Source organism: Ictidomys tridecemlineatus, chromosome 5 (genome assembly GCF_052094955.1).
Source record: "Ictidomys tridecemlineatus isolate mIctTri1 chromosome 5, mIctTri1.hap1, whole genome shotgun sequence".
Lineage (NCBI taxonomy): Eukaryota > Metazoa > Chordata > Mammalia > Rodentia > Sciuridae > Ictidomys > Ictidomys tridecemlineatus.
In genome coordinates, this window is record NC_135481.1 from 187,238,812 (window position 1) to 187,254,251 (window position 15,440).

The following is a 15,440-nucleotide window of genomic DNA, read 5'->3' on the forward strand; positions in this document are numbered from 1 at the left end:
TAACAGATCCACATCTAATTCATTCTGGTGTGTGGAGTGAGGTAGGGATCGTTTTCCCCCAGTAGCTAGCCCACTGTATCAAAACCATTTCTTGAATAACTTCACTTCCCCCAACTGACTGGAGCACTGTGTTTGCACATTTCACCACATAATGTAGTCCATAACTGATTTAAAAAACCTAACAGTTTTTCGAGGGAGATCAGGTAAACAGGCACACCCTGTGAGGACGATCAGAGTGTGAGTTGGCAGCAATGATCAAAATGTGGTATTCCTTGACATACAGTGTCCCAAAGATGAAGTCATTACTCCCATTTTATTAACTTGGGGCCCATACCTCAACATGGGCTTCCAAACTCCCAATGAAAAGGCCAAGTTTAACCCTCAAACCATGGGAACTGCTTCAGATCGCAAATAACTCACAGGAGTCAGTTCTTTCTTTGCTCACATTTAATTTTTATTTTGATTTTTTAATGCTGCACAACACAATATTTATTTCATTTATTTCATTTTTTATTTCATTTGTTTCATTTATTTCTTTATTTCTGTTTGCTGCTTTTATTTTAGTTACTGAAAGAGAGAGGGAACTTTTGTGGCCTTTTTTTCTTTTTCTTTTTCTGTAGGCCGCCTTAAGCTTTCTAAATTTGGAACATCTAAGCAAGCTGAAGGGAAAAGGGGGTTTCGCAAAATCACTCGGGGGAAAGGAAAGGTTGCTTTGTTAATCATGCCCTATGGTGGGTGATTAACTGCTTGTACAATTACGTTTCACTTTTAATTAATTGTGCTTAAGGCTTTAATTAAATTTGGGGGTTCCCTCTTTAGAGCAGCTCGTACTGACGAAGATGCATGCGCTGGATGATGTCGCGGCAGTCGTTGAACACACGGCGGATGTTCTCAGTGTCCACAGCGCAGGTGAAGTGAGGATAGCAGTAGTGGCGCCCATCTCCACTAGCAGTGCTGATTCTCTGTGGGCACAAGTGCAAGGTCCAGTCAGTAACCCTCTCCAGGAAACTACACTGCCAACCCAAGGACAAGTATGACAAGTATGGACCAGCTGCCCGTGTTATGAGATGAAGGGGTTCGAACACCCAGAATGGATGCTGGTTGGGAATTATTGAAAAGAAACGGAAGAACTGGATGGTTTAATCCCTATGTTTGGAATTAAAAAGTTTGTATCTGTAGAAAAGAGTGAAGACTACGGAAAGCTCTACTCACCAGAAACTCATCTCGAATGAAGTACTTGGCCCGGGTCACGCGTGGGTCCTCTCCGGGCTCGGGAGTAGCTATAAAGAATGGAGATATTTTATTAACTAAAGTAATAAAAAGATAAGAGCACAATTAGGGTATTAACACCACTCTAGCCCCTTAACTTCTCAGCACTCTTGATTTCTCCACCCAGATAGGCTTTCATGCCTTGAGCGTGCCCACATCAAACACAGAAGACACACATACCATCCTCAGGAGTAGTGTAGCGAGCAAATTCTGGAAAGTAGTCCTCAATCTTCGATTTTCCAGCAAGGACTTTCTCAGCGAGCAGATCTTGCTTGTTGAGGAACAGAATCACAGAGATGGTGCGCAGCCATCTAAGAGAGAGAGGGGCAGGTTTAAATGCCAGGACAGTGCAAATCGCGGTTTGAGAGCAGCCCTGGAGCTCCAGGGCAAGCAGGGTGCTTGTCCTAGCACATACCTGTTGTTCCAGATGCTCTTGAAGAGGTTCAGAGCCTCCTGCAGGCGGTTGGTCTGGTTGTCCTCCCGAATGACCATGTTGTAGCTGCTGCTGGCCACCACGAAGATAATGGCAGTCACATCTTCAAAGAGAGAAAGAGCAGTGAGAGTTAGAAGCAGAAATAACCCCTGATAATTACAAAAGCACGTGCTCTTGGAGTGCAGTGCCCACCACGGCCATCCATACCATTGAAGCACTGGATCCACTTGCGGCGTTCATCCCGCTGGCCGCCCACATCGAACATGCTGGTGGAGATAAAGGACATCTGGTTATTTCTTCCCAAAGAGACACCACTCAACTGCCAGAGGGCATGTCAAGAAACCACTATCTCCATTTGATATAAAGAGGAAAATCCACTCACTGGAAGTTGACTTTGTCCACCTGGAACTTGGTCTCAAAGATTCCAGAGGTCAGGACGCGGCAGCGAAGCAGGTCCTAAAACAAAGCATGGGTCAGTGGATCTCACCAACTCAACAGAAATAATGATTATCAATCTGGAGTAAAAATCTTGAGTAGCCTGGAATGTGGGCTCCAAATCTTCTGACTGAAAAAGCTTACATACCTGGTCACTCGGCACATAGTCGGCCTGCTTGATGACATCAATCTTGTCCAGAAAGCTTAGAAGAGAAGAGAAGATACATGGTGATGTTAAGGGTGCTCACACCAACTGGCCCACTGTCTGTGTCCTCCACAAACCCTGGCTAAATGAAACAAATTGTCCCTAAGAGATGATAGGCAGCCCGGGACAGTAGTGGGGGCTTTGTTCTTGCTTCTAATTTTAAAAGTCTAGCTTTTGTCAATCAGCAGGGCAAGGACCCCAAAAGAGGCCTATCAGATCCTATAACTTTTCATAAGACTAGCCAAAACATTTTGTCATTTTCAAATTGTTTGGCACTGGCTAAAATGGCAAATTGTCTGAAAATTGTATACTTCCATATACCATTCAGCTTTTTAAAAAATGTAATATATGTGAAGTGGCATACTTAAAGCAGCAAGGACCTTCCCCTCAAGGGCAAAGGAGATTGTTACTCAGAATCTGTCCTTCCTTTTTACTTTTAAGAATCTCATTGATTAACGAGAACAAAAGCCACTGGCACAAAGGGGCCCTTCTTGCCCTCGCTGTGCTGAACAGGAAGCAAACACAAAGTTCCCTTCCTATCTGTGATGTCCATGATATGCAACACTCCAGATACTGAACTTTTCATTTAAAAAGGTATCTTGCCTGTGTTGCTTTACTGGACACATGTTTAGGGAAGGTAAATTTTCCAAAATTGGGGTAATTTAATTAATATGGAAAACTGATGTTGGAACCAGTTTGGGTTTTCTTTTTGGGGGGGAGTGGAGGTGGGAATTGTTTTAAAGTGGGCTAATCAGAAAAGAATCAGGAAGGGAAAAAAGACTATTTAAAGAAAACCCCTAAGTTTTTCCCCTCCTCTTTCCCCTTCCTTTTTACCAGTTTGGAGTTAGTCTGGCTGGGAGGATATACTAACTTGCCCAATCAATCTTATATTACAGCAGGGTCCAGAAATAGCTCCCCAGCCACCCTGGCCTCCAGCATATTGCCATGGCAACAGAACCACAGTTCTAAAAATAGATCCTCAGCACCAAATCTTGTGAGAAGACATCTGGAGTGTGGCCAGCCAAACTCCAGCTCAACAAACAAAAATAGGCAGCTTAAGAAATGGGCACCGCACCAGGGCCTCTGCTCCAACATGCAGGCGGTTAAACCAGAAGCACACTGGACACTACTCTTCAAATCATCCCCTTAAGGGAGGACGTTTAAAAAGTTGAGTGATGTTGTTCTCTTTTTCTTAAAAAAAAAAAAAAAAAAAATTCCCATAATCTGAGCAAATGGTGCCATTTTCAGATAAAGTTTCAGGAGTAATGTTGCATTGTTAAAAAAAAAAAAAAAAAAAAAAAAACAGAAGCTGAAAACTTTTTTAAGTGATGTGACCCAAAACAAACAACCTGACTAAACTGCTGTTAATTAATGAAATTGTTACATGGCCCCTGCCCCCAGTATTCACAACTGGGATGCCTAAATCCTCCTAATCTGGTACCTGTACTTAACTCCTGACTTGGATCCAAAATACAAATCACAAACAATTCCAGGATTTCCATTTGTTTTGTGTTACTATAATTAGTGCTTCCAGCTTTTAGTTCAAACTTTTGAGAAAATCAGGCACTTTGTTAAAGGAGGAGTGGGGGCTGGGGGCTGTGAGGACTGGCCATGATGGACTATTTTTCTGTTCCTTGAAAGAATATATCTCTAAAAAAAAAAAAAAAAAGATTTTTTTTTTTTTTTTTTTTAAATGACCTGGACCACCATATGATTCCTATGCATGCACAGGATGAAGAAGGTCGTAAAGCATTTAAAAGGCAGCTTTCCAGAGGTATGGCATTAAAGGTGCTGGGAACAGTAGGAACAGCCAGGCAGTTAGCCACTGCCAAGAAGCAGAGGCCTGTTTTTGTCTCTTCTGTTCTTTCTTATGTTTTTAAATTGTAGTAATAAAAGATAACATTTTTACATTATCCAACACATGATAGCTGCCCTATTTCCCTAAATGCTTAGAGGTCATTTCAATTAATTACTTCAAGCTAATTAATTATGAGCACCATTTTATGTAAGTAATTATCATTTTGCTCTAACAGGTATTAATTGTTGATATGAAATAGTGCCACCACTGCACTAAAAATTGCAATTAAGTGCTTTGTGAAACAAATGATTCAGACTAGAACTTTTTAACTGCTAGTGAAAATTTGGTTGGCTTCTATGGAAAGAATCATGGGAGTTTCAGGTTTTTACAGTTTTTTTCATTGTTTCCTATTTTATGTGTGGATCCCAGAAACTAATAAAGGGGCTCCTTACTACTGGGCGCAGTCAATCAGCTGGTACTCGTTGGAGCGCTCATAGCAGGCACGCACTCCCTCATCCTCCCACAGAGCCTTGGCATGCTCGTAGAATTCCTGAAAGTGAACCCAAGAAAGCATGTTTAGAGGAAGCTGTGAGTGTGCACCAAGAACACTGTTATTCAAACTCTTGAGGCCATAGTTCACTGTGACCCATGCTTGCCCATATGTGGGCAAGCCCATATAATGACTTAATACTCATCAAGAATTTTAATTTAGCATGTTTAACATATTCAGAAGTCCGCATAGTTAATTCCTGTTCTCCTCTGGTGGCGAATTACTGATCTTAATAAATGTGAAAGGTAACACGGTTCAAAACGAGACTGTCTCCCTGGGCACTTTACCTATGCATCCCACAGTATCTAAGGACATGTCTAGATTAACTCGACAATTAATATTTGTCATCTTCAGCACAGTTTTGTTGGTCCTGATATGTAGACAAGGGAATAATTAAGCCTGTCATAGCTCAGGACTATTTCCCTCATAAAAATTCACAATCTAATAAAGTAAAAATTGAGGCATCAAAGGTGGCGTTCATTTGTGGAGTGGACAAGCCAGGATTGACAAGGGGCGATAAAATTGTGCTCATCCATCTTGAACAAAAGTCTAATGTTGTTTTTCTTTTTCCAGCATTAAGGATATGTGTGTGATTAACTTCCTATGTGTGTGGCCATCCTCCAGGCTGGGTATGGAGCCTGTCCCTGATGTTCTTATAGGATCAAGTTACTACACAGGTGAGTGGAGGCAAGGGCTACCAGGCAGGGGTGTGGCTTACAGGTGGGAAGTCAAAGTCAGGCACGTTCATCACGCTCAGAATGTAGTCCACTCTGAACTGGTTCTCAGGGTTGGCCAGCTCCACAGGGGGCACCAGGTTGCTCATGGCAGCCACGATGGTCTGAAAATGATTGAGTAAAGCAGTCAGGGGCACAGAACTGCATGTGTGGGAGGGGGTACTAAAGAGAGCAGGGGTCGTACTAAAGAGAAAAGGGAGCTACACGTACTTCAATGGCCTCCTTCAGGTTGTTTTTGATGTCCTGCACCTTGGTGGCCTTCTCACTACAGTGGGATTAAAAAGAAAAGAAAATCATATGGCATCCCGCTGACCAGGGGTCACCTTAATCAAGATACTCCAACTAAAAAGCATAGTATTCTGTTCTTCAAGGAGTTGTGGGTTCAGATCTGTGCAGATTGGAGGCACCCAAGTAAATCATAGTGTCCCAAACGTGCCCCAAGGACACATTGGATGGGAGTGACTGGCAAGTCAGCACCTATAGAGATCACCGTCAGCTGTACCAGAGGTTGCAGGGGTTATCTGCTATTCCAGATTTGGCTTTGTGGGTTTGCAGCCCCCACACCACCACTTCCTAAAAGGCTCCTCCTACTTGGCCCTTATCAGCATTCCTCGTGGGGGTTGTAGGGTGTACAGGTCATCATGGGGTTTGACTTGGTATTCTCTGGGTTGCTACTGACAACCAGCAAATGCTAGGGGTGGTGTTAATAATCATTAATTACAGATTCCAGGGCTCTGCAGTCCTACTTATTTATTTGCAGCCCTGTTATTTATTTAAACAGTTACATGTCAGTCATAGGGAGATGTTATTTTGGGTACTGCAGCTAACAATACTTCTAAGTTTATAAGGTTGTGCACACTGGTCCGCCAAGGTTATTAGGAACGGAAGACCGCCCCCCTCCCCAAGTCCTAATAATGGTGGTAGGGGGTCTATGCCAGTTCCTGGCACTGTGGTCTTTGTGGAACTGTCTGTATCCAGAGCCACTGGTAAACGCCATAGGGTAAATGCCATAACCTTTGGCTGTTGTGGTTCCCTGACAGAATGTTATTTTTTGTACCAGATTACACCGGCCCAAATATTATATATCTTTTAGAAACTGGCCTTCTGGATAGAAAGCACAGTCAGGGGAGATGCCCAAGCGTTTGTTTTTAATTGTATTGGGGAATGAACGCAGGGGCGTTGAACAACCAAGCTACAGCCCCAGCCCCTTTTATTGAGACAAGTCCTTGCTAAGTTGATGAGGCAGGCCCGGAGTTTGTGGTGCTCCTGCCTCAGGTTTCCATGTCCCAACTTTCTTTTTAAGGGTTAACAAAGCACCTTCTGCTAGGGGTATGACATCTAGCCCTGCCTTGAGTGGGGGGAAGGAATCCCAATGTGTGCAGTATCCACTGGGCATGCGGCCCTGGGACGTGACACAGCGCCACATGCAGGAAGGTGCTGCAGCCTCACCCTCTAATGGGGGAAACTGACGCCGAGAGGAATCCTAGTCAGAGGCAGCAACTGGGGATAAAGCTACTTTTCCTTGCTGCTTGTAATTAAAACGAGATTCCCACTTTTTGAAATATTCACTTGATTGGTTTAACAGAAGTCAACAGAATGGAGACAGAAGTGAAACAAATGACTCCTCCAGAGTGGGACAGAAAATTAAGGCACAGGAAATACAAAGGGGGATTGATAGCAACTGCAGCCAGGAAAGGGTCAGTAGTGCTGCAGGTGGGAGGGGGCACTCGTGGGCCTTGTGGGGGAGGGGCTGGGTGGGGTCAGAGTCACATGCATTTTAACAGGCCCTCCCCCCAGAGAAGCTGTTCTTTCCTTTTTCAATGAGATTCACTTTACTTTTTGAACAAGTATTTATATATTTGGGAGAGTGGGCCTTGTGGGGGAGGGGCTGGGTGGGGTCAGAGTCACGTGCATTTTAACAGGCCCCCCCCCCACCAGAAGCTGTTCTTTCCTTTTTCAATGAGATTCACTTTACTTTTTGAACAAGTATTTATATATTTGGGGGAGTGGGCCTCCATTTTGTGAATGATCTCAAAATTCACCCTTAGACTTGAGCCTCTCAGATGGGCCCTTACACCCTTACAAGGTCTGGGGTGCTGCTCTCATCAGCAGAGGGGAGCATCTTGTGGGAGGGGAGGTTGGCACCAGGAATTCAACGGGATCCACTTCAGGATCCACTTCGGTATGGAGAGAATCAGACCCCAGGGGTGGAAAATGGTAGCAAGGTGTGTGTTTTAGGGAGTCTTGCATAAACCTGGAAGTTGCCCCAGGCCCCTGGACTCTTAAAGCCCCCTCCCCCACCCTCCATATTGAAGGGAGAATCCTGACCATTCAGTGGGGGCTGTTCTGCTTCAGATGTATGGAATTAACGATCATTTCTGAAATTATGAATTTTCAGCCTTGGTGTTAGTCTAAAATCAGTTATTCAGACGTTAGACAGTGAAAGGACATGTGTTTGACATCCCTAATGTTCATTCTTGAATTCAGAATTTACTTAAAACTGCCGAGGACAAACCCACCCCCACTTATTAAAAACGGGCTCCCTGTCATTAGTACTAAATGCCCTAAATCTCTGGGTTGAAGTTCTCCCAACAGTAAGATGAAGTGTGTTTGGATTAAATTTCTAAATCCATATACAGCAAGAGAAAAATACTTCCAGAAATGAGATTCTTTCATTCAGTTTGATATTTTGGTCTAAGTAGTAGTATGATAATTGGAAAACTTCCAGTCTTAAAATACGGATATTTTGAGAACGTGTTCAGTATTCATCTACGTATGTGAATAGGTGTGGGAGTATATCAAGTATAAAACAGCTAAAATAGAAATCTAAAATCTAATTCGGGTGTGTGATACTAAAACATAAAATTCTTCCATTGAAGCAATTACTATGTAGATGGAGATGTTACACTGGGGGCTGGCAGGTTTATCATCATTTGTACTATCGCTTAATGAATTTAACATTGATTGTGAGATTTGGAGAAAACTCCTTAGATGTCTCTAAACTACTTAATGGCAAAATATATGCCAATTGCTAGAATTCTAAGTGACTAAACAGTTGGGACTAGGGCTAGAAATGCTTTCAGTGATGCCCTCTCCACCCCCAATGTACAGAGATTAGTGGGGTTAATGTTATTTAACAGGTCCTGCCTACCTCCAACTAAGTGGTAGGGGAGGGGTATGCTGTACTAGGTTTCATTCAGTTCTATGCCTATCTTTGTGCTTTTGTGGGGAAAGACAGACAAAAGAAGAAAGACAGAAGACAGACGCAGGATACAGGGATTGCTGAAACATGCAGAGAACTTTTATTTGACACGAATGTTAATACTTATATTTACTTGTAGAACAGTCAGAGAGACGTGCAGGCAGGGTATTAGTAGGGTTCTAGGATTTAGCACAACATCTAGTACACAGTAGATTGTTCAATAATGACTTGTCATATTTCAGATGCCAACTTTTGGTACAGCAGATTATCAGTTTCTATATAGGTGCCTTTCAATAGTCATTCTATTACATTTTTGCCAATTAAAGTTTTTTTGTTTTGTTTTGTTTTTGTTATTTTTTTTGTTGTTTTTTTGTTTTTTGCAGTTATCTTTAAAGGTCAGGTAGTAGGTGGGCCCCCCTCCCCCCTCCCCCCAGACAACAGAATAGTATTCTTATTAGAGGTTCATAAGACCGAGCAATTCCAGCATGCAAATTGTGATAGGAAAGGCCGGGAAGAGGAGAGACTGTAGCCATCATCTAGGGATAATATATTCTAAAAGAAACAGATGAACAAACATGTGTCAGTTACTTTGTCCCCAACCCGTGTCCTTTGCCCCTCCCCGCCCTGGCCACAGAAGCTATTTCTTTGAGATGCCCTAGGCTAAGTCAATTGGACCTATATGTTCTCATGAGAAATAGCTGCTCCATCCCTGCATGCCGAGTATGCAAGCAGAGTTCGTGTGGCTCACCTAGCATGCGGAGGCTTGTGTGTGTGCATGCGCGTTGAGATGGTATGGGATGCAGAAAGCAAAATGGAAGAGATGATGGTAATGGAAAAATGGATGCCATCATGAATATCCTTATCTACCAGCTAATGTGAAGTGCCTTGAATTAAATTTGATTGTTTTATAAAGGCCAGTGGCTTCAAGATGATTCCTAACAATGAATTGCTGCTAAGTGCCAAGGCATTTTTCAGAATTAAGAATTGTATGGCACGGCATATTTTAATTGGAAGAAAAAAAATTTTTTTTTCCTCTGAGATCTGAAATTTTAAAATCAGACCAACCACTGGACACACAGAATTTAATAGATGCATTTTTAAAACAAGTAGTTGATTCAAACAGAGAACTGGGGGGAAATAAAAACCATATGGAAAAACATCAGTTCTCAAATTCTAAACTATTGTCTAAAGCTAAAATCTATAACTTTCCCCCAGCTGGATCTAATTATACTTTAGAAATGCTGAAAAAAATTATGTTTTGCACTTCACTTGTTAAGTTGTCTACACGTTATTTGCACATGTATACCAAGATGGCTGATGGCCCTTAAATGATTATTTTCTTCCCAGGTCTGTGCCCTCAGTTTCCCAGTATGATCTTCATGTTTGTTTTGTTTGTTAAAAATTTTTTTTCTGTTTTTGAATGTGCCTACCCATCGCTGTTGCTCCTTGCAGCCTGCGGGTCCTCTTCGCCGCCCCTTTTAAAGAGAGATTGAAAGCTCACCTAGTCTGCAAGGCACCGCAATTTCATACAACCCACACAGCCTCTCCACATTCTTAAACAATCAGCCAAGAGCAAATGCAACAATTCGCGCGCCATCCTCCCGTTAATTCTTAGGTCGCCTTTCTGGCTAAATCAGAATGTCTACTGAGACTAAAGGCCGTAGGGGGAAGAATTCCACACCTTCGCTGCAGTATTAACAGAGCCCTCTGGAGACTCTGGTCGGATACAGGAGGGACGGATAATTATTTTCTTGTGCTTTCACTAAATGTACATGCATTAGGGAACTAAAGCAGTGATTTATCTCAGTATTCTTCTGAGAATATGGCAGCTCAGAAGGCTCTTAATTCTCCCAGGTCAGAATCTTCAGTGTTGTATCCAAACATGCAAAGGCATAGACAGGGAGATTTTTGCCCATTATTTCCTGGTGCAAAATTAATAATCTTCCTTCATGCAGTGGGAGAAACTAGCAACTACCTATACAATAACTGTTTCTTGTAAATTGTCACCAACTTCAATTGCCTGGTTGAAAAAAGGAAAACCCACCCCACTCCCATCAAAAACAAAAACTCAAAATTTAAGAAAAAATAAAAAACCCAATCTTCTTCTCTTCATCAACAGTAGGAATTGCTCCCTGAAGGCAAAGGTGGAAGGGCAGGATAGCTGAACCTTCGACGACATGTTTTATAATTGATTAGCTTAGCTCAACCAACACTAATGATTTTTTTTTTAATACTAAACAGTTAGCTTTGAGTTAAGAAATCCATATTTGATCTGTGTATTTCTGAAGGTCAAATTAATATTGTTACTCTCAAAAACATAATTGGCACAGCAGCTTGTGGACAGTTAAGGCAAATTTAATACCGCAGACTACAGCTAACAAAGTATAGGACTGGCAGGAGGGGGTGAGAACGGAAAAAAAAAAAACCCACACCAGGCAGACCACCATTTAGGGACAGAGGTCACCATTTCCTAAGGAATTCCTAGTTTAGAAAGAGCTGCGTTTGTTGCAGTACCCCAGTGAGGAAAAGCAAGAGAGGAAACTTTAGCTGCACTAGGTAAAAATGAGGTACTTAGACCCCCATGAAGAACACCCCGACATGTCACTTTCGCATGCTAAATTTAACATTATCGGGGATCCACTAAGGAGGCAAACTGGGAATGTCTCTTCCTCTTTTCGAAAAGAAAATAGAAAAGAGAAGTTCTTGTTTAGAAGCCTCGTGTGTGCTACACTGGTTCACTTGGGGGTGTGTGTGGGGGGGGTGCCTTTCTGTAAAAAATTAAAAAATATTAGGGAAATCTATACAGTAATAAAACCTCAAGTGAATTATTTCAAGGAGACTTCTCTTCCATCCAACTCAAGCTAAGGTAAACAGTGGCTGCTGCATCTTTTAAAATGCTAGCCGTGTCCAGCTTTAATCAAAATATTTACCCAGAGGGCGCATGGTGAAATTATTTTTGCTTAACTAGTCTCATGAAGAAGCACCCCCCACCACCGCAAGTTGCAGGAGGGGGAAATTTAGGATAGATTTTTCTTTAAATTACAAATATAAGGCTTGAAGTTGGTTTTAGGGGGTTTTGTTTATTTTTTTGTTTATTGACAGGATGGCAGTCTCCGCTGGCAGGGTTTTACTCAAGGGTGTGTCAGGAATTAATTTCAGAATTATGTGAAAGTGACTGACTTAATAGCAATAGAGATACATATTCATAATTCATGACTATTCTAAAATTTAGGTAAACTTGTCCGTCCTTCCTTTCTGCATGCTACTCTTCTGAATTCAGGGTTAAAGTATAAAAAGCATCTTAAACTAAAATGACCATTTCTATGGGTGATGTCATCTTAGTTCCTAAGCTCCGATTATTTGATCTCACAAATTCTAGAATTTTCCATAAAGAACTGCCTTTGGCACTCTGAAAGGTTACAAAGTTCACCTCCATTTCCCAGTGCTTAATGCGTAACAAGCAGTGGGTTTTATTTTTTAGGGGCGCGTAAACTAACCTAAACTGCCCCCTCGACTCAATTGGAAGTGAACGAAACTGAAGGACGAACTTTCAATTGAAAGCATGTTGAGGAGAGGGAACGGGGCTGCTAACCAGCTAGTAACTGCAAACTAGTGCCTTCAGGTACTTGTGATCTGGTGATTAACTGGCTTCATGGGAGTGAAAACGGACCCCATCTGGGGGTCTGGCAAGAAAAAAACCCAAACTCCTGATTTATTGAGTATTCCTCAGTTTGCGTTCTTCATGGAAGCAGGACCCCACACTCATGGAGTCTCTTATAAATACTGTTTCCCTTTTTTAAAAAGTCTATTCTCACTGAAGTATTGCTCATTGTTGTATTTACCACAAGACCTGGAAGGACATTTCAAAGGCAAAAATGGCCCTTGAACCAGGCGCAAGATATAGCTCCCAGCCTTTCCATCATTTGAAAACTCCCTTTCATTTCTTTAGGTGGGAGTATTGATATTTACTAAAGGAAACAATTATTTGCCCATAATGTCAATTCAAAAGGGAACAATTAAAAAAGAAATTATCAACAAGGGCAATCACTTGTTTTACATGAAGATATTATTAAAACAATGTTTTGCTAATAGTTAAAAAACATCCTGGGTGGATGATGAAGCTGAAATCGGCTGGGGAGGAGGGGATCTCTGCAGTGGTCAGCACTAGCTTGACAAGGGGGCCGCCAAGGACCCATCAGCCATGTTGGAGTCACTGCAGCAGAAGCTGCGGCAGACAACCTGGCCTCAGGAACGCCATCAAGGGCCAAGTGCCATGAACTGTCCTCTGCAACCAGGCATACTTTCCCGGGACAGAGAGGTGTCTTATATGAACACTGGTGCTTTATTTTTATTACGATTACTATTATTGCACCAAAGATTAAGGGGGGGGGGGAGTCCTCAAGAGCTCTTAGGATTTTCTAATATGTAAATTAGAAATAAGTGCAAATTAGGTGTCCAGCTCCAAACCTACCTATACTGCAGCCTAAAGTTAGTATAAAATGTGTCACTTGTTCTTAGTGCCCTTACACAGATTTGACACTTACTCTCCATTAAACCCATTAACATGCAGGATCCTCATTTGCTTCACAATGGTGCTTTTACCAGATTCTCCAGCGCCTAGAAAACGAAAGTAAGTCTCAGGTTAAGAAGGAGGCATCTCATACTTTGGGCAGGGAAAGGACTGCAGTCCTTTTGTTTTTCCATAGAAGCAACACAACAACAAACACAAAATAACAGACTTGCAATTTTCCTTGACATTTCGACGCAGAGAAAATGAAATAAACATCCAACTCAGTGTCTACCTGCAGTATTTCACCATCAAAACAACAAACAAGAATTAAAGGTGGTGCTGTTTTAGGTTTTTGTTTTGTTTTTTGTTTTTGTTTGTTTCCCTCCTTTTTGGTTGTTTAAAAAATTGTGGGGTGTTGAAGGTACAGGCCAAGGAGAATGACGCAATTTTGTCATTTGAGGAGGAAAAAGAAAATTGAAGTTAAAACTGTGAAACTAAATTCTTGAAATGTGAGCACTGACTGGCAAAATGGCTCACATACATTTATGTGAGCCACATAATTCATTGTTTGTCAGATGTTTCATGGTTAAAATACTCAGGATTTGCAAACAATGCCAGACACTGCAGTCTCCCACATCACGTACAGATGCAGCACTGCCAGCCCGAACATGGCACGATGCAGCTGCCTTCCATGCAGGGTCCCCACCCTTGGGCTACTTAAAATCCAAACTTAAAACCAAAATATTACATTTTATCCACTTATTCACCCTCCTCTCCCCCCAAAATGTTATCTTTCCAAATATAAATTCTCTTTGGATATAACCACCCTGTTGCAGAGGAAAATGGAAGACCATCAATTATCTGTCATCTTCTCCAAAAACACATTTTAATATCAAATATAGCACTTGAGACCATATTAGCATTAGGTCACCTGCAACAACAATAAAGAGTAATAAAAGGACAAGACTTTGATCATAAGGTAAAATAATGCCTAGAAACCACTGAATTTCAAAGACTCTAAGCCCTTCCCAACTAAGCAGGAAGGGACATATGCCTCCATTTTAAATCACCTTTCATTTGTTGAAAAATAGCATTTTATAGGAAAAAAATGGACATTTCTATCAAGCTAGAGGAGGATTGCTGCTGCTATTATTATTATTATTATTATTATTATTATTATTATTATTTGGCAAATGCACACTCTCCACCAAATCCCAGGTGATAATTCTTTGCCCTCCTCCCACAGAAATCTGTGTGGTTTTTAATCCTTTTTCTTTTTAATTAATTGTTTTGCTTTAATACCCACATAGCAAAGCATTCCTCCTTTGCTTGCCTTTCCACAATGCTGTAATCAATTATCTGTAAAAGTTAAAATTCAAACATTGATTTCAAAGTAAACACTATCTTAATGAACATAACTCTCATAAATTAAAATATAAAAAGCACTATTAGGAGATTTCATGAAGAGAACACATAATATTAATCAGGATCTCCAATGTTCTGATTTCAGAACTGCTAAAAAGTGTCAACACTTATCTTATAGGGATGAATAGATCTGTGCCTCAGTTTCCACATTTATGAAATTAGAGAATTGGGCTAAAAATTACTGTACTTTTTTTGTGGTTCTGTTAATTCACCAATTTCCATGTCATTAAATTAAGTTATAAAACCAGGATTTGGAGCATTATGTTGTTTCCTGGGGGGGGGGGGGCACATTATTTAGTGAAACCCACCATTTTAAAATACAAAATGCTGTCACTTGCCTGGGCTACAGATTTCTGTGCCAGACACTATTACTAAATTGTGACAAAATATAGCCATGTAGACTAGGATACCTTAGAAAGATGAGCCCACAGCAAGGTAAGGTATGCTCAGAGTTAACAGTCTCAAATTAAGTGGAGACTTTGTGAGCACTGCACCAAAGGTGTTAGAAATTTAAGGTACCATTAGCATCACACTTGACTTAAATTAGTATTCAGATAGCAAGATCCTATTCATGGGAAAGATTCTAGACTTTTCCAGTTGTATACTTTGAAATCAAATCATATGCATATTAACATTCACATAGCATAAGTCTACCTTTAGAAGTTTGAGAAGACACCTTCATATATGCACCATTTAATTACTGAAATTGCAAATGCATTAACACCAAAGAGACTTATTTTCACTTAATTAATAATTTACTGCTTTTATAAATCTGGACCCAGGAGAACAAAGGCGTGACCCATCCAAAGAGAGCAAACCAAACACAACCAGAAAAAAAAAAAAAAAAAAAAAGAAAAGAAAGAAAGAAAAAGAAAAAAA

At 41.1% G+C, this 15,440-nt stretch overlaps 2 protein-coding genes across 10 annotated transcripts in view; both read right to left on the reverse strand.

The window, feature by feature from the left end:
- Positions 1-487: 487 nt before the first annotated feature.
- Positions 488-15,440, reverse strand: part of LOC101971027 (guanine nucleotide-binding protein G(s) subunit alpha) — a 61,135-nt gene continuing 46,182 nt past the window's right edge. For 3 of the 9 annotated variants that reach the window (XM_078051870.1, XM_078051863.1, XM_078051867.1), the window contains exons 2-13: positions 13,171-13,243; positions 10,057-10,101; positions 5,635-5,689; positions 5,409-5,528; positions 4,593-4,690; positions 2,286-2,340; positions 2,085-2,158; positions 1,910-1,968; positions 1,685-1,805; positions 1,450-1,580; positions 1,213-1,280; positions 488-962 (exon numbers count right to left, since the gene is read on the reverse strand). In XM_078051870.1, the coding sequence (XP_077907996.1) occupies positions 816-962; positions 1,213-1,280; positions 1,450-1,580; positions 1,685-1,805; positions 1,910-1,968; positions 2,085-2,158; positions 2,286-2,340; positions 4,593-4,690; positions 5,409-5,528; positions 5,635-5,689; positions 10,057-10,101; positions 13,171-13,243 (1,046 nt within the window). In that variant the 3' untranslated portion in view covers positions 488-815. Of the gene's footprint in view, positions 963-1,212; positions 1,281-1,449; positions 1,581-1,684; positions 1,806-1,909; positions 1,969-2,084; positions 2,159-2,285; positions 2,341-4,592; positions 4,691-5,408; positions 5,529-5,634; positions 5,693-10,056; positions 10,102-13,170; positions 13,244-15,440 lie in introns of all 9 variants that reach the window. The other 6 variants (XM_078051862.1, XM_078051866.1, XM_078051865.1 and 3 more) reach the window with 3 other exon arrangements.
- Positions 13,205-15,440, reverse strand: part of LOC101967288 (neuroendocrine secretory protein 55) — a 49,441-nt gene continuing 47,205 nt past the window's right edge. Inside the window, exon 2 of the mRNA XM_078051871.1 lies at positions 13,205-13,243. The gene's annotated coding sequence lies outside the window, so the exon portion shown is untranslated. The remainder of the gene's footprint in view (positions 13,244-15,440) is intronic.